At 45.9% G+C, this 25,096-nt stretch overlaps 1 protein-coding gene across 4 annotated transcripts in view; it reads right to left on the bottom strand.

Moving 5' to 3' along the window:
- Window positions 1–4,305: 4,305 nt before the first annotated feature.
- pdcd6ip (programmed cell death 6 interacting protein) overlaps window positions 4,306–25,096 on the bottom strand; it is a 30,019-nt gene continuing 9,228 nt past the window's right edge. The window contains exons 6-19 of one of the 4 annotated variants that reach the window (XM_083775758.1): window positions 24,814–24,914; window positions 22,581–22,712; window positions 21,883–22,105; window positions 20,927–21,050; window positions 17,654–17,831; window positions 16,250–16,361; window positions 15,508–15,677; window positions 14,060–14,308; window positions 8,964–9,098; window positions 8,443–8,537; window positions 8,234–8,348; window positions 7,196–7,383; window positions 6,000–6,062; window positions 4,306–4,915 (exon numbers count right to left, since the gene is read on the bottom strand). In XM_083775758.1, the coding sequence (XP_083631884.1) occupies window positions 4,720–4,915; window positions 6,000–6,062; window positions 7,196–7,383; window positions 8,234–8,348; window positions 8,443–8,537; window positions 8,964–9,098; window positions 14,060–14,308; window positions 15,508–15,677; window positions 16,250–16,361; window positions 17,654–17,831; window positions 20,927–21,050; window positions 21,883–22,105; window positions 22,581–22,712; window positions 24,814–24,914 (2,081 nt within the window). In that variant the 3' untranslated portion in view covers window positions 4,306–4,719. The remainder of the gene's footprint in view (window positions 4,916–5,999; window positions 6,063–7,195; window positions 7,384–8,233; window positions 8,349–8,442; window positions 8,538–8,963; window positions 9,099–14,059; window positions 14,309–15,507; window positions 15,678–16,249; window positions 16,362–17,653; window positions 17,832–20,926; window positions 21,051–21,882; window positions 22,106–22,580; window positions 22,713–24,813; window positions 24,915–25,096) is intronic. The other 3 variants (XM_083775759.1, XM_083775760.1, XM_083775761.1) reach the window with 3 other exon arrangements.

The raw sequence follows: 25,096 nt of genomic DNA, 5'->3' as shown, positions 1-25,096 counted from the left end.
CAAATAACACATTGAGAACCACTAGTACTCGTTGGACTCCTAATATGCCATAGCATCGTACAGTAGCTAATCCGTGTCATACTGTACAAACTACATTCTGAAGACAACCTGGAGACTGACATTCAGTAATTGGGTCAAATAAGAACATAATATAATGGTGTGTAAATAAGAAAATCTAAAATGTTCCAGACAAGACCAAGTCTTTGCCACAGACACAATGATGACCCCTTACAACTACTAACTCAGGTAAACTCATGACTCTACTGTAGCAGTGCGTAAGCTACAATACTGCCACCTTGTGGCCATTTGCCACCAGTGTAAATGGACACAAGTTGCTTTTTTTTTACCCGTTGTTTGCTCCACTGGTTTTATGTCATTTACATTACTGCTCAGTATTATGGTCATCTGAGTCTAATGTTTTTGCTTAAAAAAATTACATGTTGCTTAAAATAAGGCTGCCAGACTGGTTCTGGTGTGGAATACATGCATGGACGTCTTAAAGACTTTGTTAGTTTATTTTCATAATTATTAAAACACAGATTGCTAAACCAGTAAGTGCTGGCGCTTTGGCATGGGGGGCTAATAACTTTGGGGCGGCTCCGTCTAGAATGGACAGGTATTAACAGTCAAAAGGGAGACATCGAAGAGGAAGGATGGATGGGCAAGGATCAATACAAGGAATGTCAGAACAGGTTCTGACATATATCCATATATGGATATATGCTTCCATCATACAGTGGAGAACGGAATCTCTGATCGTGAGTAAAATATAAAGCAGAAGTGAAGCCTCCTCCCCACTTCTGTTTAGTCTTTAAAGGGCAAATAACATGCATTTTAAAACTGCTTTTAATATTTAATAATCATATTGTCTATGTCCCTCAAAGTTATTTCTAATGGTTTGAGCCTCAATCACCACTCTGATATAACCAGGCCTTGTCATTTCTTTCTGGACTTTGAAAGCAGTTTTAGCTGCAGTACCACAATGTCCTGAGGTGGTGGGGGTGCTGATATGCAGATTATTTAATATTTGAGTCATTATAATACTGATGCTAGATAAAACCAGGCTTGTTTCCATTCCATGCCAGCTTGGAAAATCAACAATGGTGGACATTGTAAACAAGTGGAAATGCAAATTTGGAACTGAAGACTGAAGAGGAGGAATTATATGAGTAGGGTGACATTGATGACATCACGATGAGGCCAAAATCAGTCGAGCTGTTCCTGAGAGCAATTTCCATTAAAACACCCATATGACATGAAAGCCTGATTGTTCAAAATTGGTTATTTGTGGGGATAGAAAACACACATGGGAGCCCCAGAAACACAAAAGAAATTGAAAAAGTTGAATTTTATGTTATAGGTCCTTTAAAGGCGCACAAATGTATTCCAATATAAATCGAAATCATCTAAGCATATAGCTTGCTTCTTAGCAGAAATGGAAATTAAAAAATAAATTTATATTTTATAATATAAATAAAATGTATATTATATTTCCGTGAACGGAAATGGCAGCTCAGATTCTGGGAGGTGTAGTTCCACTCTATATAGCATTCGGAGAATGTAGAATAGTTGTCTGGCTACTCGAGACTAGGGAGCACTTGTTTTAAAGCGAACTTTAGCCGAGAGAGGCACCACCGAGCAGGACAAAGCGAGCGAGTCACTGTGCCGAATGTGCAAAGTCCCCCCCGCCCCTTAGTTTCTGTACCTCCGACATGTCTACACCGCCCGTCTCAGCCTATTATTGTTGTATATATTAAAACCTCTTGAGTCCCATTGCCCCCGCCGGTGGGGGCAATGGGGCTGTCCACCTCTGAGCAGCGCTCAGCGGGTCAATGGAGACCCAATTGGTCTCCGGTTCCAACTGCGGATTTTCCCCCTGGGGTTTAAGCCCATTTTGGGAAGGAACCCCTTTTGGTGTTTTAAACATTATGTTATAATTTAGCTATTGAAAAATAGCAGATGGGCCCAGGCCGTAGCGTAACGGTCTGGGCACCGGACTGGTAATCCAGTCGCAGTGTGCCGCGGGTTCGACTCCCGGACCCGACACGGCCTTTACTGCATGTCATCCCCCCAACTCTCTCCCGTTTCCTGTCAGCCTACTGTCTGTCCCTTCAAAAATCAATAAAAGGCTTAAGCCGCAAAAAAATATCTTAAAAAAGAAAAAAAAAAAAATAGCAGATGTACAAGCTCATAGCTTGTAGGTCTGCTATTTTTTTTAAAGTTATGAAAATTTCAGAAAACTGGAGGATTTAGAAGATTTTTTTTATTTTGAGTTCAGGCCTAAATTGGTTAATGTCTTGGACAGATACCGGAGATCCGTATAAACAGACATGTTGTCACTGCTGTTGCATCTTACTGGCTCACCTGCCAGTGAGGAGCCCCCACCGGGAGGACATACTGTTGCATCTTACTGGCTCACCTGCCAGTGAGGAGCCCCCACCGGGAGGACATACTGTTGCATCTTACTGGCTCACCTGCCAGTGAGGAGCCCCCACTGGGAGGACATACTGTTGCATCTTACTGGCTCACCTGCCAGTGAGGAGCCCCCACCGGGAGGACGTAGACTCGTAGAGCCTTCATCCTACTCCTCCCTCTCCTCCTCCAGGTGCCTCTGCCCCAAACTGGACACAAGAAGTCTCGAACAAAGACGGGAGTCAAAAACACAGTAGAACACGTAAAGCATGCTGCCCATATACAGAGATGTTTTTTAATCACATTAGAAGAAAAACAAAAATAACAAATTTCCAAATAAACACAAAGAGCATGAAGCCTAGATTTACGTTCCGTCACACAACCGACGTCGCACGGCAAAAACGGTCAGACCTACAAGGTCACGGCGTGTCGCATCCACGGCACGTTATGAGCTTGCAGGTCTGCAGTTTTTTGTCGCGCAATACCGCCTGTGCGACGAGCCACGAATCGGGGCTTTTAAGAGTGCATCAAACGAGAAGTGTCTTGGTTAGGGTGTAACCACATAAACAGTCTTTATTTATATATATATAGAATATGTATATATTTACTTATAGAACCAATTATCCCAACTTCTACAGCCGTGTACAGCCTCTGATTGTAAAACATTAATATACCAACGTCCCCTGGGTGAGAGAGAGAGAGAAAGTAGAGAAAGAGAGAGAGCCAGAGTGAGATGGAGAGAGAGAGATTTCTTCTCTCAACAGTCATCATATACGTTTAGAAAACCTATAAACCCACAGGCTGCTTGGTTTCTACAGGTTTGTACATCAGTGATGTATGACCATTACAAAAATAGGAATATAGCTGACGGCGGGGGAAGGGATGCATGGGGGGGGGTCTTTATGGTCACGCTGATGACGGCCAATCAGTGGCGTGCACTCCCCAAGATCAGGAAGAAAGAAAATCTGCCCCGAAGAGAGAAAGGAACAAACAAAAAACACGTGCACCCCTTCACCCGCCCCGGGATGGGCTATCCCAGAGTCCTCTAGTGCTGTACAGCCATCCAGCCCGGGGAAAAAAGGACATCGGTCATCAGCAGACCGGACTTAAAATGAAGTTCAGGATTTTATTTATTTATTTAAACCGTAAGAATTTAAACAAAAATCTTTAGAAAACAACAGAAGTACATTAATAATAAAACAATCTACCGGTAAACAGGGTTAGTGCATGGAGTGCAATAAGACCAGGGAGGAGGAGAGGAGATGAAGAGAAGATGATGTCGGCCGGCTTAAGAAGCACGATTTATACTTTGTCGTAAGACGACATCGCTTTGCCCAATTATTAGCGGGTCTACTAGCGAGTAGGACTTGTAGCTCTGCCATTTCAGGCACACGGCACCGCTGTACGTATGTGTTAGGTCAACAGAACACACCGCTGTACGTATGTGTTAGGTCAACAGAACACACCGCTGTACGTATGTGTTAGGTCAACAGAACACACCGCTGTACGTATGTGTTAGGTCAACAGAACACACCGCTGTACGTATGTGTTAGGTCAACAGAACACACCGCTGTACGTATGTGTTAGGTCAACAGAACACACCGCTGTACGTATGTGTTAGGTCAACAGAACACACCGCTGTACGTATGTGTTAGGTCAACAGAACACACCGCTGTACGTATGTGTTAGGTCAACAGAACACACCGCTGTACGTATGTGTTAGGTCAACAGAACACACCGCTGTACGTATGTGTTAGGTCAACAGAACACACCGCTGTACGTATGTGTTAGGTCAACAGAACACACCGCTGTACGTATGTGTTAGGTCAACAGAACACACCGCTGTACGTATGTGTTAGGTCAACAGAACACACCGCTGTACGTATGTGTTAGGTCAACAGAACACACCGCTGTACGTATGTGTTAGGTCAACAGAACACACTGCTGTACGTATGTGTTAGGTCAACAGAACACACCGCTGTACGTATGTGTTAGGTCAACAGAACACACCGCTGTACGTATGTGTTAGGTCAACAGAATAAAGAAGGGGAATTGGGGGGTGGGGAGGGGGTGTTAAGACTGAGCACAAAGTCGTGCCGCCACAGTCCTCAATTTGGCTGCTTGTTAGTGCGAGAGAGAGAGAGAGAGGACGAGAGAGGGTCAGAAGAAGATGAGAAGAGGTGCAGGGGGTGTTGATGGGAGTAGTGGCGGTTATTGCTGGGGCGTATTTTACGTCGTCCCCTGCCGGAGTTGCGGCGGCGGGGGAGAAAACACGAACGGGGGGGGGTGAGTGAGAAAGAGAGCAGGTTACTGCTGCGGGTAGTAGGGCTGTTGCTGGGGGGGCTGCTGGGGGTAGCCGGGGTAGGGCTGTCCGGTGGGGGGCGCTCCGGGGTAGCCCTGTTGTCCTGGCGCTGCCTGGTAGGGGTTGTAGCCCATGGGTTGCATCTGGTTGTACTGGCCGTAGGCAGCATAGGGGTTGTAGCCCATGGGCATCTGGTAGTACCTGTAGACACGCACGCACGAACACACACACACACACACACGACAAAGAGCAAGTCAAATAGGAAATATATTTGGGGGAGACCCGACAGGCGAATGGTTAGGGTGGATGCCACATGGGCTCAGCTAGACGGACTGAACGCAGTACAGTGCACACCTCCACAACAGGATGCAATTAACCATGCATACTGTGAGTTGTATTGCAATTTTTAACCCCGCACCGTATGCCATGAATTTAATTGTCACCTATGTTATAGGTCCGTGACAAACAGTGATCTACTGAACAATATCTTCTGGGCTGCGTTTGCAAACAGGCAGGAAAGGCAGAGGTGCTGACCATGGAGCAAAGTAGAGGCTGTACGACTGGACGCCACGATGCAGACAGTATTTCACCATAAAGCACAGTTTCAAACCCAACAGGTCTTCTTTAAAGCTGGATTTGCAACAACCTTGGGTTGCGTGCCAGTCAGTTATTATGATAATAGTCTCTCTTGAGCCAGGCTGGTGCCTCAGCCTCACACAACGTTTAAATGCTTTCGTCACACAGTCTGTGCAAAAGAAGCGTATCTATGTTCCCTGTGTTCTATGTTCCCTGCTTACAACACTAACCCCCTTTGGTAAGCGCCTATGTACAGTAAGTGGGGAACATAAAACTCTGGGGACATAGGGATGACCCCGCTGAAAACGATCAAGGGGCAAAGTGGATGTCTCACCCCCTCCCCTGTAAATCAACTTAAATCGCCGAATTAGTATTTGTCGACATATATAGCTTGATGCTTATCAGGGAATTATCATGGGAATTAAAGAATGTTTCAAAGATTTCTTTAAATACATTTTCGTGAACGGAAATGGCAAACAGATGACGCCTTCCTTTCTGGGCTTTCGTGAGGTATAGTTCCAGACCCCCTACATAGCATTCAGAATAGTTGTCTGGCTAGTGGCTACTCGAGACTATTATGATAATGACCACATGCTTTGTAATAAAGGTTAATAATAGATAAGGTTCATCACCATCCCATCAGATTGGGATGACACTAGTTATATTCCCTCACACGTAGGGAAACACACCAGCTTTCCAAAGGCCATACCTTACGTCAGCGGTACTCACTGGCTGGGACCACCCGGGGTAAGGGTGGTGGACCCGTACGCCTCTGGAAGAGGAGAGGATCACTTATTTGTAGATCAGGGATTCCCAACACCGCTCTACACTGCCCTTTTCTTGGCTGTCTTCTCAGATATTAATACCTGCGTCTCGATAACTCCACTCCTGTTCTGCTTCTGGATCCATTCTTCCTTTATTTGTGTGGGTCTTGATCAGCTGCCCATCAATGCACCGTCTTCTCCTTCATCTGTCTCTCCAAAAGCCTACATCCTTCCTTCCTTCTTTTTAATTTTCATCCCATGATTTTGTAACCCGTTTTTCACCCGGTGTCAATCGTCTAAGCTGTAATCCTGGGCGCTACTCTCCCTCTGCCAACCTGGGGAGAGCCCCGAACTGAGCTCATGCATCCTTCAATGCATGAGGAGTGAGCAGGCCGCTTCTTTTCACCTGACAGAGGGATACCGGGGAAACTCCCGGTATGCGTGGGAGGAACACCATATTCCAACCAGTTTGTTTCCCCTCCATCAGGCTGGCCAGGGGGAGGCAGTATAGAGACCAGGATTACTGCATGCTTTTTGTGAGGGTACCTACCCTAGGGGACAGGGGACACAGTGTGAGGGTACCTACCCTAGGGGACAGGGGACACGGGGATACAGGGACAACTTCTCCTTCTCTCTCTCCTCAATTCCTCCACCACCAAGACGTCCATCTAATCCACCAGCTGTAATAATGACCGTATCGTTACAATATGACGACGCACACCATTTCTACTGGTACTGGACCTTTTCTACTGGTACTAGACCATTTCTACTGGTACTAGCTTAGAGCAGTGGTTCTCAAAGGTGTGTGCCATGGTGTGCAAGTCCATGGGTGCCTTAGTCCGAAGACTTTGATCATATTTGGAAATGTATCCATATCACTTCCGTTCAACAACTTAGACTTGTCACCATCCTAGGCCATTCTTGAGTGAGAGAGCTTAAATAAACCAAGCCTGAAATAACCTGCATGACTTCTTACCTATATGACCTTCCAGTCAAACCTGATAAACCGACGGAATGAAAATGTGGCTTCTGTACATCTGGTAAAACCAATAAGGAGCACTGTAGTTACGTAATCCTAAAATGAGTCCCACCCGGCTCCAGGAAATGGACCGGGGCGTGTGTGTGTGACGGGACAACTTACGGGGCATATCCCTGGTAGGTGGGATACGGCGGTCCCTGCGCCTGGGTCATCGGGGCCATGGGGGCGCCCGTGGGAGGGGCGTTGGGCGGAGGGTTGCCGCCGGGCGCCGCGGAGGCAGCCTGCGGGGTGATGCTGGGTGGAGGTGGTCTGGCAGGAGGCTGGGGTTTGGACAGGGGCTGCTGCTGGGCCTGAGAAACACACACACGTGTCATCAAATTATTGGCTTAGGAATGCCACAAAAACAAACAAATATCTTCTAATTCAAGGCTCCATGGCGTGAGTAATCGACAGGAAAAAAGGCTTTTGGAGGTGAACTATCCCTTTAGTTTAAACTCTACTTGGACACATTTTTTCTGGCTACACCAAAACGGTTTACTTAAAATAACTGACCAACCAAGAGCTTGTAAATCTGCTATTATTTGGCTAATGTCTTCCCCAGAATAATATGGACGCTGGGGTTCAAGTGGTTTCCCAGAGAAATTACATCTGGCCAGTGGCCACAATAGATCACAGGATCTACTGGATGTGTCAAACTGACATATTGAGCCTATGACACACAGTGTGGCTTCCCCCCAGTAAGCTACCTTCACATTCAGTAGATCCTATGACACAGTGTGGCTTCCCCCAGTAGGCTACCTTCACATTCAGTAGATCCTATGACACACAGTGTGGCTTCCCCCCAGTAGGCTACCTTCACCTTCAGTAGATCCTGTGATCTTTCGTGGCCAGATGTAATTTCTTGGGGTCTAGTAGGACTATAGTAAATAATAAAATCGCTGTCAAATTTAGTAAACAAATACATATTTAGCCCCATGCTCGAATGCCCCCGCGTCAAAAACAGCCCAAAATGAAAGAAATCAGCAAATGAAACAAAGATTTACAGTAATTTACTCATCTTTTACTTTCTCTAATAACAACCTAAAGCATGAACCTTGGTTGAAAAAACCTAAAGTTGTCCATTTAATGAGGTAGCTTGTCTGCAGTATGTTAGTTTTGCTTGAAATGTGTAGTTTCTTCCGACGTGGACGGGCTCCTTACAAAGACTGTCCTGGGTGCGGGGGTGGGTCCGGGGGCAGCGGCCATGTTGCTCTGGTAGGCGGGAACGTTGATGGACGGGGCGCTGGGCTCCCGTGCGATGCTCTGCTGCAGCTCCCTGGTGGACAGCAACACAACATCAAACAGCTGTTCAACCTTTTGGAGCTGGTACACACATACAAACACACAGAGTGTTCTAATGGATTACGTACTTGAGCAGTTCATCCCTTTCTGTCTTGCGAGCGAAGACGATGTCACTGCACTTATTTTGGAACTTGAGCAGTATCTCTGTTAAGCCATTGTAGAACTGGGGGGGGGGGGGGTAAAAAGAACAAAGAACAAATAAATGAATACATAGCAAGTCAAGAGTGACCACAAAGGGCAACCCATGGCGAAAACAATTATTCTGGAGACATTGATTTCTGATGACCCTTGTGACACCGACCAAAATCATCTGGTTCCCTGCTGTACTTGGAGAGCCAAATATCTTCTGAGGTGGTACTTCAGTGTAAAAAGGTTGGGAACCAATGTGTTAAGAAACCTTGGTGCTGGCCTGGGCCGGCTGAGCACCAAGGCTGGTAATCCAGCCTGACAGCATGTCGCAGGTTCGAGTCCCGATCCCAACAACCTTTGCTGCGTGTCCTCTCTCCCCCTTTCCTGTCTAACTACTTCGAAATCTATCAATAAAGGCAAAAAGTCCCCAAAAAGATCTAAAAATAAATAAAAAAGATACCTTGGTGCCTTCGTGCAGATTGTTGCTGATCTCTACGTAGCTATCGTGGGCGGCGGCCAGCTTCTTCAGCACCTCCTCTCTGGCGTTCGCCTCCGTGTTGGACTGCTTCAGGCTGCTGAACTCCTGGTGGGACGTCTGAAAAGGGAAGGGCACAGTCTGTGTTTAATGTCAGAAAGGGAAGGGCACAGTCTGTGTTTAATGTCAGAAAGGGAAGGGCACAGTCTGTGTTTAATGTCACAAAGGGAAGGGCACAGTCTGTGTTTAATGTCAGAGAGGGAAGGGCACAGTCTGTGTTTAATGTCACAGAGGGAAGGGCACAGTCTGTGTTTAATGTCAGAGAGGGAAGGGCACAGTCTGTGTTTAATGTCACAGAGGGAAGGGCACAGTCTGTGTTTAATGTCAGAAAGGGAAGGACACAGTCTGTGTTTAATGTCAGAGAGGGAAGGGCACAGTCTGTGTTTAATGTCAGAAAGGGAAGGGCACAGTCTGTGTTTAATGTCAGAGAGGGAAGGGCACAGTCTGTGTTTAATGTCACAAAGGGAAGAGCACAGTCTGTGTTTAATGTCAGAGGGAAGAGCACAGTCTGTGTTTAATGTCAGAAAGGGAAGGGCACAGTCTGTGTTTAATGTCACAAAGGGAAGGGCACAGTCTGTGTTTAATGTCAGAGAGGGAAGGGCACAGTCTGTGTTTAATGTCAGAGGGAAGAGCACAGTCTGTGTTTAATGTCAGAGGGAAGAGCACAGTCTGTGTTTAATGTCAGAGAGGGAAGGACACAGTCTGTGTTTAATGTCACAAAGGGAAGGGCACAGTCTGTGTTTAATGTCAGAGAGGGAAGGGCACAGTCTGTGTTTAATGTCAGAGAGGGAAGGGCACAGTCTGTGTTTAATGTCAGAAAGGGAAGGGCACAGTCTGTGTTTAATGTCAGAGAGGGAAGGGCACAGTCTGTGTTTAATGTCAGAGAGGGAAGGACACAGTCTGTGTTTAATGTCAGAAAGGGAAGGGCAGAGTCTGTGTTTAATGTCAGAAAGGGAAGAGCACAGTCTGTGTTTAATGTCAGAGAGGGAAGGGCACAGTCTGTGTTTAATGTCAGAAAGGGAAGGGCACAGTCTGTGTTTAATGTCAGAAAGGGAAGGGCACAGTCTGTGTTTAATGTCAGAGAGGGAAGGACACAGTCTGTGTTTAATGTCAGAGAGGGAAGAGCACAGTCTGTGTTTAATGTCAGAAAGGGAAGGGCACAGTCTGTGTTTAATGTCAGAGGGAAGGGTACAGTCTGTGTTTAATGTCACAAAGGGAAGAGCACAGTCTGTGTTTAATGTCAGAGAGGGAAGGGCACAGTCTGTGTTTAATGTCAGAGGGAAGAGCACAGTCTGTGTTTAATGTCAGAGGGAAGAGCACAGTCTGTGTTTAATGTCAGAGAGGGAAGGGCGCAGTCTGTGTTTAATGTCAGAAAGGGAAGGGCACAGTCTGTGTTTAATGTCAGAAAGGGAAGGGCACAGTCTGTGTTTAATGTCAGAGAGGGAAGGGCACAGTCTGTGTTTAATGTCAGAGAGGGAAGGACACAGTCTGTGTTTAATGTCAGAAAGGGAAGGGCAGAGTCTGTGTTTAATGTCAGAAAGGGAAGAGCACAGTCTGTGTTTAATGTCAGAGAGGGAAGGGCACAGTCTGTGTTTAATGTCAGAAAGGGAAGGGCACAGTCTGTGTTTAATGTCAGAGAGGGAAGGGCACAGTCTGTGTTTAATGTCAGAGAGGGAAGGACACAGTCTGTGTTTAATGTCAGAAAGGGAAGGGCAGAGTCTGTGTTTAATGTCACAAAGGGAAGGGCACAGTCTGTGTTTAATGTCAGAAAGGGAAGGGCACAGTCTGTGTTTAATGTCAGAAAGGGAAGAGCACAGTCTGTGTTTAATGTCAGAAAGGGAAGGGCACAGTCTGTGTTTAATGTCAGAGAGGGAAGGGCACAGTCTGTGTTTAATGTCACAAAGGGAAGGGCACAGTCTGTGTTTAATGTCACAAAGGGAAGGGCACAGTCTGTGTTTAATGTCAGAAAGGGAAGGACACAGTCTGTGTTTAATGTCAGAGAGGGAAGAGCACAGTCTGTGTTTAATGTCAGAAAGGGAAGGGCACAGTCTGTGTTTAATGTCAGAGGGAAGGGTACAGTCTGTGTTTAATGTCAGAGAGGAAACGGCACAGTCTGTGTTTAATGTCAGAGGGAAGGGTACAGTCTGTGTTTAATGTCAGAGGGAAGAGCACAGTCTGTGTTTAATGTCAGAGAGGGAAGGACACAGTCTGTGTTTAATGTCACAAAGGGAAGGGCACAGTCTGTGTTTAATGTCAGAGAGGGAAGGGCACAGTCTGTGTTTAATGTCAGAGAGGGAAGGGCACAGTCTGTGTTTAATGTCAGAAAGGGAAGGGCACAGTCTGTGTTTAATGTCAGAGAGGGAAGGGCACAGTCTGTGTTTAATGTCAGAGAGGGAAGGACACAGTCTGTGTTTAATGTCAGAAAGGGAAGGGCAGAGTCTGTGTTTAATGTCAGAAAGGGAAGAGCACAGTCTGTGTTTAATGTCAGAGAGGGAAGGGCACAGTCTGTGTTTAATGTCAGAAAGGGAAGGGCACAGTCTGTGTTTAATGTCAGAAAGGGAAGGGCACAGTCTGTGTTTAATGTCAGAGAGGGAAGGACACAGTCTGTGTTTAATGTCAGAGAGGGAAGAGCACAGTCTGTGTTTAATGTCAGAAAGGGAAGGGCACAGTCTGTGTTTAATGTCAGAGGGAAGGGTACAGTCTGTGTTTAATGTCACAAAGGGAAGAGCACAGTCTGTGTTTAATGTCAGAGAGGGAAGGGCACAGTCTGTGTTTAATGTCAGAGGGAAGAGCACAGTCTGTGTTTAATGTCAGAGGGAAGAGCACAGTCTGTGTTTAATGTCAGAGAGGGAAGGGCGCAGTCTGTGTTTAATGTCAGAAAGGGAAGGGCACAGTCTGTGTTTAATGTCAGAAAGGGAAGGGCACAGTCTGTGTTTAATGTCAGAGAGGGAAGGGCACAGTCTGTGTTTAATGTCAGAGAGGGAAGGACACAGTCTGTGTTTAATGTCAGAAAGGGAAGGGCAGAGTCTGTGTTTAATGTCAGAAAGGGAAGAGCACAGTCTGTGTTTAATGTCAGAGAGGGAAGGGCACAGTCTGTGTTTAATGTCAGAAAGGGAAGGGCACAGTCTGTGTTTAATGTCAGAGAGGGAAGGGCACAGTCTGTGTTTAATGTCAGAGAGGGAAGGACACAGTCTGTGTTTAATGTCAGAAAGGGAAGGGCAGAGTCTGTGTTTAATGTCACAAAGGGAAGGGCACAGTCTGTGTTTAATGTCAGAAAGGGAAGGGCACAGTCTGTGTTTAATGTCAGAAAGGGAAGAGCACAGTCTGTGTTTAATGTCAGAAAGGGAAGGGCACAGTCTGTGTTTAATGTCAGAGAGGGAAGGGCACAGTCTGTGTTTAATGTCACAAAGGGAAGGGCACAGTCTGTGTTTAATGTCACAAAGGGAAGGGCACAGTCTGTGTTTAATGTCAGAAAGGGAAGGACACAGTCTGTGTTTAATGTCAGAGAGGGAAGAGCACAGTCTGTGTTTAATGTCAGAAAGGGAAGGGCACAGTCTGTGTTTAATGTCAGAGGGAAGGGTACAGTCTGTGTTTAATGTCAGAGAGGAAACGGCACAGTCTGTGTTTAATGTCAGAGGGAAGGGTACAGTCTGTGTTTAATGTCACAAAGGGAAGGGCAGAGTCTGTGTTTAATGTCAGAGAGGGAAGGGCACAGTCTGTGTTTAATGTCAGAGAGGGAAGGGCACAGTCTGTGTTTAATGTCAGAAAGGGAAGGGCACAGTCTGTGTTTAATGTCAGAGAGGAAAGGGCACAGTCTGTGTTTAATGTCAGAAAGGGAAGGGCACAGTCTGTGTTTAATGTCAGAGAGGGAAGGGCACAGTCTGTGTTTAATGTCACAAAGGGAAGGGCACAGTCTGTGTTTAATGTCAGAAAGGGAAGGGCACAGTCTGTGTTTAATGTCAGAGAGGGAAGGACACAGTCTGTGTTTAATGTCAGAGAGGGAAGGGCACAGTCTGTGTTTAATGTCAGAGAGGGAAGGGCACAGTCTGTGTTTAATGTCACAAAGGGAAGGGCACAGTCTGTGTTTAATGTCAGAGAGGGAAGGACACAGTCTGTGTTTAATGTCACAAAGGGAAGGACACAGTCTGTGTTTAATGTCAGAGAGGGAAGGGCACAGTCTGTGTTTAATGTCAGAGGGAAGGGCACAGTCTGTGTTTAATGTCAGAGAGGGAAGGGCACAGTCTGTGTTTAGTGTCAGAGAGGGAAGGGCACAGTCTGTGTTTAATGTCAGAGAGGGAAGGGCACAGTCTGTGTTTAATGTCAGAGAGGGAAGGGCACAGTCTGTGTTTAATGTCAGAGAGGGAAGGGCACAGTCTGTGTTTAATGTCACAAAGGGAAGGGCACAGTCTGTGTTTAATGTCAGAAAGGGAAGGGCACAGTCTGTGTTTAAGTCTGAAAGGGAAGGGCAGAGTCTGTGTTTGACCAGCACAAGTGACAGCTAGCTCTCACCTAGACATTCTTTGCTCTGGGGTCAGTGGCTGAAAAGCATGCTTTACCAATTCCGTCTGGGCCATCTTAATGCAGGTTATAAAATATAAAACTCTAGGGCTGCAACTATCACTATAACAATAATGAATTCCGATATGACACAAATGTCTTTTTATGTTTCAGTTATTTGTCAAATCTGCCCTTTGCTTCTTTTTATTGATTACCAGGCAAACAGAAATGTATTCTTTATTTATATGTTCCCAAGTTCAATGCCAAAAAACACAATTATTTGTGTGACAATTAATCGTCAACATGAATTTGTAATGGTATAAGCCCTACCTACATCTGTGTGTGTGTGTGTGTGTGTGTGTGTACCTGGACGTGTCCCAGCAGGTCCTCCTGCGTGCGGAGGCTGGCCTGTACCCTCTGGTTGTGTGTGTGTGTGTGTACCTGGACGTGTCCCAGCAGGTCCTCCTGCATGCGGAGGCTGGCCTGTACCCTCTGGTTGTGTGTGTGTGTGTGTGTATGTGTACCTGGACGTGTCCCAGCAGGTCCTCCTGCGTGCGGAGGCTGGCCTGTACCCTCTGGTTGTAGGCGCCATAGAGCTGGTCGAGCTGCGACAGCGACAGCTGCTCCTCGTTGATGGCTCCGTCCTGGGACAGCGCCGTCAGGAAGCAGGAGGACATGTCAAAGGTCACCGCCTTGATCTCCCCCTCCAGCACCTCCCTCTCCCGCTTCACCTCGTCCAGCTGGGACAGCTGTGCCCGCAGCACGTTCACTACCTGGAGAGGACACACACACACACACACACACGGTCAGAGCACGTTCACTACCTGAAGAGGACGGACACACACACGGTCAGAGAAAAGATCATTCTCTCAAGCCAGACAACTCTTCCATTATCCTTAACCCATTTAGGCCTGACCTCGAAATCAAAAAGAAAAATGTCTGAAATAAATATTTTCACCTCAAAAATAGCAGACCTACAAGCTCGTAGCACGCCACTCGGTGGCGCGCTATGAGCTTGTAGATCTGCTATTTTTCAATAGCTAAATTATAACATAATGTTTAGAATACCGAAAGGGGTTCCCGCCCAAAATGGGTTAAAACGCTACTGAAGAGTAGCCTTGTAAAACGTTCTGCACTGCAACGTTCGTCATTTCAGAATTGCGATTTCCGCCTAAATTATGAAGAAAAAAAAAACTCTTTATAATTAATAGCATTATTATAACCTTTTTTTAACCAGTAGAGACAGGCGGGCAGGTCACAAAAGACTAGTCTCGCGTGGCCAGAATGTTGCCTCCCACAATGTTCAAATGCTTCCGGTCATACAGTCTGGAGCAAGGAAGTTCTGTTGATGATCAAGCGATAAAGCGAATGTTAAGCCTCCTCCCCAATTCCCTTTTGTCTTTACAGTCACGCAAATGTATCCCAATATATATCACAATCATCTAAGCAGGTATACTGTAGCTTGCTGCCTTAGCAGAAATGGGAAAAAAAACAGATGCCAGCTTCCCGTCTGGGATTTCAGGACTCCAGACTCTACATAGCATTTGGAGATTGTGGAATGGTTGTCTGGCTACGCGTGATTGCAAAAGACATAAAAGGACTATAATGTAGCCTCATGCATTACAAGGCGTCGCAATGCAATTAGCGTTGCAATGCAATTAGCACACAATGCAATTAGCACACAATGCAATTAGCACGTGTAGAACGATTCATTGTTTTGGTGCATGACTCTGGCGTTGAACACTAATGAATCTAAATAAATCAGACATAACTCTAACCCTGAGAGCTAAATATCTAATCCTAACCCCAACCTGAATTGTAAACCTCTGATTTTTTTTTTTTTTACCACAAATCAAGCATTTCTCTTGTGAGGACCAGCTGTCTCTTTCCCAAATTCTACGACACTTGCTGGGAGATTTGGCCCTCACAAGTATAGCAATACAAGTACACACACACACACACACACACACACCTCGCTGCCCTGCAGGGTCTTGGTGGGGTTGGCAGAGGGGATGGCAGCTACCAGCTCGTTCTCTGGTTTGCACAGCAGGGCGATCATGTCACAGTGGGTGTTGTAGCGCTCGCGCACCATCTGGTCCGCCTGGGTGGCCTTGTCCAACGCACCGCGGAAGTTAGTGCCCTCTGGAGGCCAGGCGCGGAGGGGAGGGGAGGAGGAGAGGAGGAGAGGTGGATGGAAATGGTTTCCGCTGCAGTTATATGCATGTCGTATCGTTGCCGTCAGGCAGAAAACTCTAATCTCCATATTTAACCCATTTAAGACAGAGACCAGATTCTACAAAATGTCTTGTTTCTATATCAGTGGTTCTCAAACTATTTCATGTCAAGGACCCCCAGAATTATATGTATGTGGCCACCGACCCCCATCTGAAAACATGTTGTTCCAAAGACCCCCCTCCCTTTTGTAGGGCTTTTTTTGTGAATTAATGCCCTACTTGATCATACTACAGCGTCGCACAAAAGTATCAAAAGAAACATATCTACAATAGCTTGAAACACATTGCGTTTTGAGCTCGTCAACCGGCAACTTTTTCTGTTTTTGAATTTGAATCTGACAAAAAGTAACAGTTTTGGATATATGAGGTTTCCACCCCGACAGAGACAATATATACATAATATAACTGCACTGATGAAAAAAATCACTAATCATACTACTATGCTAAAGTTTTGTTTTGTGTGTGTGTGTGTGTGTGTACCTGCTCGGAGGGGCTTGTAAAGGTCTCCAGAGGGGGTTCTGTTCCAGCGCTGGCTGAACTTGGCTCTGAGATCGCTGTCTGTGGTCTCTTCATCATCCAGCATCTTCAGAGACTGATGGACAGACACACACATCAGTGCTTAGTAATAGTCACTCCGCTCCACAGGAAATGATGTTCTCCTCTAAATGATGTTCTCCTCTGATTGAATGTAAACCTATCTGTCTCTAATGGTACTTATGTCTGTCTCTCCTATGAGAGACAGACAGAGTAGAAATTTGTTTTGGTATTTTATCATGATCATTAGTGAGGACCATTTATATGAAGATAGGTTGGAAAGGGGTGAAGTGTTCCTTCCTTGCGTACGGTTACGGTGAACTTTTGAGGGTAGAGCGGCATGTCAAGGTCAAGACTTGTAGTTTGTGAAAGTCAAGGTCCTCGCGCACTGCCAGGAGTGTTTGATTGGTGCAATTAATCTGCATTAATTCAAACTGCTGTTTGTGTGACGCGTATACGATTCACGACACGACATCCGTCACGCTCCGGGTGTGTTAACGACCTCTAGGCTCAACTAGAGGCCATGATAGGAACTCGAGATACGGCCAAGCTACACCAGGCAATTTTGCGCGCGTGCGTATGCGTTTACTGCGCGCGTACAGTGCGTTTGGATAGGACCAATATATGTCAATGATACCAGCTACACCAGACGCACGGATACCACGGGCCGTCCTACGCGTGCTCTAAAAATAGGATCGGTTAAAAAAAAATTTACGTACGTATGCCCCCATGCCCACGTATATATATATCCTCCCGGAAGGTCCCGCACAAATCTTCCGTGCGCCACAGATCTGGTGTAGCCGGGGCATTTCGCACGCATACTTTGTGCGCGCAGTGCGCTTACGTCAAACGCACACATGCCCGGTGTAGCTTGGCCGATAAAGAGAGCTACCATCGAGAATGATAGTTTCCCAAACACTGGGTCGGGATTTTGTTTCCTACATTTGTTTTTTTATTATCATCATTTCAAAACATTTTCAAAAAACATTCCCAAAAGAGCAGAACTTTACATGAATTAAAAACTAAATCCAATGATTTTTTTTCAGTAATGTCATGAAGAAATAAAAGACAAATCAAAGAAATTCCATAAATTAGAACAAATATTTAAGAAGTAGTGAGAATAAGACGATCTACAAGCTCACAACATGGCGCAAAGCAACACATTGCGAGCTTGTGGATCTGCTATTTTCACTAGTTTGGGTCCCGGGTGAATATCTCATTTCTGTTTTGGGTCACCGCCTGAAAAGTTTAGGAACCACTGTGATAGTGCATACTGTGTGTGTGTGTGTGTGTGTGACACTGTGTGTGTGTGTGTGTGTGTGTGTGTCTGTGTGTGTGTCACCACCTAACCTCATCCAGGATCTCTCTGTTGCGGGTCAGCAGTTCCGGCAGGTCTCTGATCAGCTGTTCGATGCTCTGCAGCCCCCCCTGCTGGACGACGCCTCTGGCCTTCTCTGCGATGGACTGTGGGATGGAGTCTCCAGACAGGTCCTCCAGGGCGGCGGGCAGGTTCAGGGACGCCAGCACCCTGTCGCACAACAATATCCATTAACCCATTTAGACCAGCACTCTCATTAACCCATTTAGACCTGAGCAGACGGTTTTCTGAAAAACCCCTGTTTCTAATGTCAGTCATTCTCAAACTTGTTCATGTTAAGGAGCCCCACAATTATATGTATTTGGCCGCCGACCCCCATCTGAAAATATGTTGTTCCAGGCACCGCCCAGAAGCAAAGAGAAAACGTTTCGCTCTGAAAGAATATATTCAATCCTTTCGCACAGACACAACAATATCCATTAGTACCAGTAACGCATTTAGACCGGCTGTCCTTTCGCACAGACACAACAATATCCATTAGTACCAGTAACGCATTTAGACCGGTGTTAAAGAGAGCTGGCTCTCATCACCCTCTACTCCTGAACACTGGTCTACTCCTGTTTGCTAAGCAGTATAGTAGCCCAGTATGCCAGGACCTCTCCTCCTGAACACTGGTCTACTCCTGTTTGCTAAGCAGTATAGTAGCCCAGTATGCCAGGACTTTCACTGTCTTCTCTTCGTCTCAAAATAGCTGTGCTACAAATCACTAGTAGCGAAGGTGTTCAAAACACCTCTTCGAAAGATAAACCCATTACAAGTGGCTTCCACTTGTACATGACATGTACATTTTAGTACTGTATAGCTCCCCTTCAGAGCTGTTGTGTGACGTGCGCACAATATTATGTTTTATTAAATATGCCAGCTTATAATATTATGCTATAACACCTTTGACTCATTCTGTAGCCCGGCGACACACCATTTGTGCGACAAAAAACTAACACACTGTGTAAAGTACACAGACTCCGTTACCCGCCGCTGATAGCCTGCTTGTACGAGGCTATCAGGAGCGACCCCAATTAAAACCATCCTATCTGTAGCGTGTTCACAAGCACAAGTTTATGTTTATATCGGGGTGCGCCCGGATCCCCATACCTTGCCGTCTTCCTCCCCGCTCGGGGGAAAGATAAACACTGGCAGGCTGTCACTAAGAATTAGGTTGTTAAATCAAACTAAACTTACCCCACGGAGTGACAGGAAAAACACGGGAACAAAACGGACATACTGTATTATTGACTAATCAATAACACGGGAGACCATCGTAGATTACACTGAAGTATAAAAAATATGTTTATTCAAGTCAAATCAAATTAATTTACAAAATAGTGAAAAGATAGGAGGCGGAGGACTCAGAAGAGAGTCCTCGGTGAGCCTGCAAAAATTAACAAGTACAACTCCCTATTCTGGTTATCTGGCTGATAAAGTTTAGAGGCGCGCAAGCAAAAGTCTTCTGGCTGAACAAAGGCAGATTCATACTTTTAACCAAAAGCATCACGTTTAGAGTTACGCCCCGTCCAGGCGTGCTCATAGCAAGGGGCACGAGCGAACACGTCCGTGGACACGCATCTGTCCAGCGTGAACGCGTAAAGGGTTCATTCAGTTCATTTCTAACCAAGGTCAACAGCGTGAACGCGTAAAGGGTTTCTCCAGTTCAATTCTGGGTTACTTCAGTTCATTACTGCTGCTATAGGAGAAACACAATATACACAGCGACTGCAATAATGTAATGAATGCATACAGATTTACAGATCAAAAACACTGTTTCATGAGTATAATACATGTGGGGTCAGAACACATCATTAAAACAGTATTAAAGTAACACAATAGGTGAAAGTCATGTGCATTGTGTGTCACACGAGCATAATGTCCTCGTTACTGAGACGCTCAGGGGTGGAGATCTTAGGGGCCACACTGGCGTCACTGGTTCGCCACTCACGACAACCGGCCCTTAAGACCGGCTGCCGCGGCAGCGTTACTTTAAGCCGGGAATGCGCGCACGTCTCCTTGTAGTCTATTTCGGTACTTTTCCAGATTCAATTCTATGACATTTCTCAGAAAGATATAGGCTTTTTAGTTTTTAAACGTTATCACCAAGGTTCTATAACCGTAACTGAGAGAAAATGTCTGCAAAAGCAGAAAGCCTGCACACTCCAGATTAGATGAAAGTCTTTTGGTGCCGGGCTCGATAATGCAATAGAAGTGAAGACATAGCCAGCACACAATGCATGTCCTTGTGAAGATGACATGTATTGTGTTGGCCAGAGCATACGAGTGGAGTGGAGTGAGTTTGATAAATAAATAATAACAATTGATCATTCTATTGTGCCCCTATTCCAGCGCCCAGGCCATTGAACAACCACACAGAGGGTCAAACACACAGAACGTACCCGTTGCAGAAGTTGGTGGTTGAACCACCACACAGAGGGTCAAACACACAGCGTACCCGTTGCAGAGGTTGAACCACCACACAGAGGGTCAAACACACAGAACGTACCCGTTGCAGAGGTTGGTGGTTGAACCACCACACAGAGGGTCAAACACACAGCGTACCCGTTGCAGAGGTTGAACCACCACACAGAGGGTCAAACACACAGCGTACCCGTTGCAGAGGTTGAACCACCACACAGAGGGTCAAACACACAGCGTACCCGTTGCAGAGGTTGAACCACCACACAGAGGGTCAAACACACAGCGTACCCGTTGCAGAGGTTGAACCACCACACAGAGGGTCAAACACACAGAACGTACCCGTTGCAGAGGTTGAACCACCACACAGAGGGTCAAACACACAGCGTACCCGTTGCAGAGGTTGAACCACCACACAGAGGGTCAAACACACAGCGTACCCGTTGCAGAGGTTGAACCACCACACAGAGGGTCAAACACACAGCGTACCCGTTGCAGAGGTTGAACCACCACACAGAGGGTCAAACACACAGCGTACCCGTTGCAGAGGTTGAACCACCACACAGAGGGTCAAACACACAGAACGTACCCGTTGCAGAGGTTGAACCACCACACAGAGGGTCAAACACACAGCGTACCCGTTGCAGAGGTTGAACCACCACACAGAGGGTCAAACACACAGAACGTACCCGTTGCAGAGGTTGAACCACCACACAGAGGGTCAAACACACAGAACGTACCCGTTGCAGAGGTTGAACCACCACACAGAGGGTCAAACACACAGAACGTACCCGTTGCAGAGGTTGAACCACCACACAGAGGGTCAAACACACAGAACGTACCCGTTGCAGAGGTTGGTGGCCTCCCTCATGGTTCCCACCAGTCTGTTGATGGTCTCCGCCTTCCTCTGTCCGTACACGCTCATGGACTGCTGCACGGCCATGGGAACCATCTTCTCAAACAGGTCTGGAGGACAAACGCATTGGATGAAAGCTAAATACAATCTCACGACTGAGAAATGTTTGTATGTCCTAACTAATGTGCGACTTGTGAAACAGTGTGAAAGGAGCCCCTTACACTAGCGCTGATTGCTAAACAATTAACACAGTATGTAAAGTGATGATGTTTTAGTAATATTGCTCCTCCTGTTCTACATGCTGCGAACCAGGTGAAGAAATCACAGTCTGAGGCTTTAACTTTATGAACCATTAGGGTTTGATGGAAAATTATTCTAGTTTGACCACATCAAATGCTCTAATCTTCAGATTAAAATAGTGTGTATTTTGCATCCCAAAACGCAGTTTATAGTTCAGGGACGCAATAAAACAACAACCTCTGCATCCACAGGATATGCACTACTGTACTATTGTACTGTTTTTTTATTCTAGTTTACCTTGCTAGCTTTAGTTATAATAATAATTTATTCTTGTTTTCTACATGAATAATAATAACCACATTATAACCATTATAAAATGAAATGGGAGTTAAATGCTGCAATTTGCTAAATATGACTCCTAACGTCGTTGAAGTGGGACTCATAAAATGTCCCTGGGACTCATTTAAAAGACCATCCCTGCATCCCGGGACTCATTACATTGAAAACCTATTCACATCACTGAATCTTTATAAAAGAAATTACCGAAAATAGCCCATCTACAAGCAGGTGTTGAGACGAGCTCTCAAATCGCTTGTAAGATCGGCTATTTTCGCTGCGCAACACGTTTCCATAGAAGACATGAATGGCTTTGGCAACACATCTCAAAGCTTGTGACCTGTGATCTGAGCCCCGGCATCTTACCCGTGAACTTCTGACTGAGGGGGGGTGTGATGACGGTGGCCTTGACCAGCGCTGCCTTGCCGATGTGCTCCAGGTCCTTGACCTCGGGCACGCGGTCGTGGTAGATGAAGTCGTTGTCCTTCTTGGCGGCGGCCAGAGCGCGGTTGATCTTGTCGCTCAGGTCCTTGACGCTCACGTACTCGTCGTAGCGAGACGCCACCGTCTTCACCAGCTCCGCGGCGTGCTGCGAGTGGGAGGGATGAAGTAAACATGTAGCCCTCTCAATTCAAATGGAGCTTTATTGACATGAGAAAACATACTGACTGTTTACATTGCTAAAGCGTGTATAGAAATATAATAAAAACAGTTGAAAATGAGGAAGGTTTTTACAGTTGGAGGGGGTACTGTAAGGCATTGTGTAAATAGAGCAATTGCGTCGTTATATGCATGTAAAGCTTTATGAAACAACTGAATTTAAATAGTATACAAAAAAAGCCTCAGATTTAAAATGTGTTTAAAAGGTAGCAGTAGGTCTAGCGGTCTACTCTTCTACACTTAAGGTCCCTGGGACACTGCTGCGTTTTTTGGATTTTTTAGAAGCGTATTTCCGTCAGTTTTCCAAAAAACGCATTCAGTCTGCAAGGACAAAAGGTATGTCGGTGAACATGTTTCGTCATAGTTTTAGTTGACGAGATAAACACTAGTGCGGTGGGGCGTACCTGCAGGCGCGCGATCTCCTCTCCGAATCGTTTCTTCTGCTTGGCCAGGATGCTCTGGTGCAGCTCGGCGTTGGCCTGCATGATGCAGTGCTTAGCCGCCAGCACGGGCAGCACTTCCTGAAAATAAAAATACTGACCAGGGAGAGCCAACCACAGAGCAACACACACACACGACACCAACACACACGGATATATCCACACACACACACACACACATATACACACACACGCGCGCGATGGCAAGGCAAACCACGAAACGGCACGGCACACAGACAGCGAGGTCAAACCACAAATGACACGCCACGGAAGCACAAAAAACAAACAAGCACAAGCGGTAAGGAGGAGTGCACATACAGCCACACAGACACGCGCACACACACATGCACACAATCACCACCACCACCACCACCACGAGGGATGCATAAAGAAAGGAAGACAGCGAGAGAGAAAACAGAACAGGCCATGAGTGTTTAACCTTTCAGCAACATCCGCTCAACCTGCATCAAACGTTCCATGGCCATCGGCTTGTGTGCGTGCTCGCTGCGTGCGCGTTGCGTGCACGTTGTGTGCGTGTCAGCGTGTGTAATTATATTCACATCTGTTTATCAGGAAAACAAAGTGAATAGAGGCTGAATTTTAAATGTTTGTTAAAAAGCAGGAAGTGGTTTTCCTGTCGTCCGTGACCTGGGAACGCCCCAGATAATTGTTTACAATTGTAAACAATGATCTGGGGCTTCTTCTATTCTTGTAAACTTTAAAAGAATAGAAGAATTGGGAGGTCAAATACATACCCAAACCTTGAATAATTGTGGATTCAACCACAGCAGCGCTGTGTAGCCTGCGTTCGGGGTAGGCGACTGCCCGGATATAACGTTACAGAGTCTGACCATTGTTCTCGTAATCTCGTTACCCAATGTGCATCATTTCCTAATTTGAACCTACCCCCAAAGAAAAGGAATTCCAGTTTCACAGGCCTTTCTCGAATGGTGATCAAGCATCTTTACAGTATCAACTTGTTCTTATCGGTCTAAAAAGTGTTTGTTTGTGTGTGTGTGTGTGTGTGTGTGTGCGGTGCGTGCATGCGCATTGGCCATGCTGTGAGAACGTCGTCAGTAAGCCGTTATCAGAATTCAGAACACCTTCATTAGACGCTACCAAATAGACCCCGCCTCCCCATCAAAGGTGGTGAGAAAGATCGCAATGCAGTTTTAATGGTAATCATCATAACAGAGACCCAATCAGAATGAGGAGGACAGGACAGCAAACAAAGAGACCAATGAGGACAGAGAGAAGTTGTGATGGGGACAGGCCCACGCCCAGAGTGCCAGGCTGCTGCAGTGCTGCACTTTATCTCAAATACACACATCATACAGTATGTACTAATGCACAGTCATCTCAAATACACACATCATACAGTATGTACTGATGCACAGTCAGTCACACACACACACACACACACACACACATGGACGGTCAAACATACCCAGAGCACCTCTGCACTGAATGGGACATCAGACTATTGATTGGTCTAAGTAGGTGAGATACTGTCCTACCGACGAGGTGTTGTGTCGGTATTCTGTGGGCTACTATTTGTGGCCGATAAAGTATAGTTTTTGACCGTGATGGAGGTCTCAGGTGAACTTGAGCCGCAACACAGAGCGAGTTGCAGTGCCGAACGTTGTAGAGACTGCATGGTGTTTTGTGGAGACTGGCCAGAAAGCCATCATCAACCCATAGAATAACTGGTAGGTCAGTATTTCACCTACTTAGACCAATCAATAGCGTGATTAAACGTGATAAATGTCCCATTCTGTGCATTGACCCATTCGAAGGCGCTGCCCAGACTCTCAACAACAATGTTGAGATATCCCATTATTTATTTTTATGTAGTTTCCTACGTTTTGTAGGAATTTTTAAATTCATAAAAAAATCTAAAATGTTCACGAGTTAAAAAACTAATTCAAACTTTTTTTCAAAATAATTCCATAAAAAAAAAAACAATAGTAGTGAAACTAGCAGATCTACAAGATCACAACATGTCTCATTGCAATGTGTTGTGAGCTTGTAGATCGGCTAGTTTCACTATAGTTTGGGTCCCGGGGAGATTTCTCTTCTGTGTTTGGAGCTAAAATATTTGGGAAACACTGCTCTACAACACTGTAAATGCAGTGATAGTCTCAACAGAACACGTTCTGTGTGTGTGCGTGCATGCGTGTTTGTGCGCTGTACATACCTTAGGAAGATTCTCTTTGTACTGACATTGCTTGAACGCGTCGCCATAGAAATCTGCTGCCTGATTGGCTAACTTAGCGATGCTGGCATCTTTCATTTTGTCTGTTGGAGAGAAGAAATAAGAATACACAAGAGAGAATAAACAACAATACACAAGAGAGAATAAACAAGAATACACAAAGCCAGTGTTGGAGTTGCAAAAAGGCAAGCGTATGTATTTAACCACTTTCAACCGGGCATCCATATTTTTGGGCAAGTCATTGTAGGCAAAATCTTAAATAATC

Source organism: Protomyctophum parallelum (assembly GCF_964188405.1).
Source record: "Protomyctophum parallelum genome assembly, chromosome: 1".
Taxonomy (NCBI): Eukaryota; Metazoa; Chordata; class Actinopteri; order Myctophiformes; family Myctophidae; genus Protomyctophum; species Protomyctophum parallelum.
This window is presented reverse-complemented; position numbering and strand designations above follow the sequence as displayed.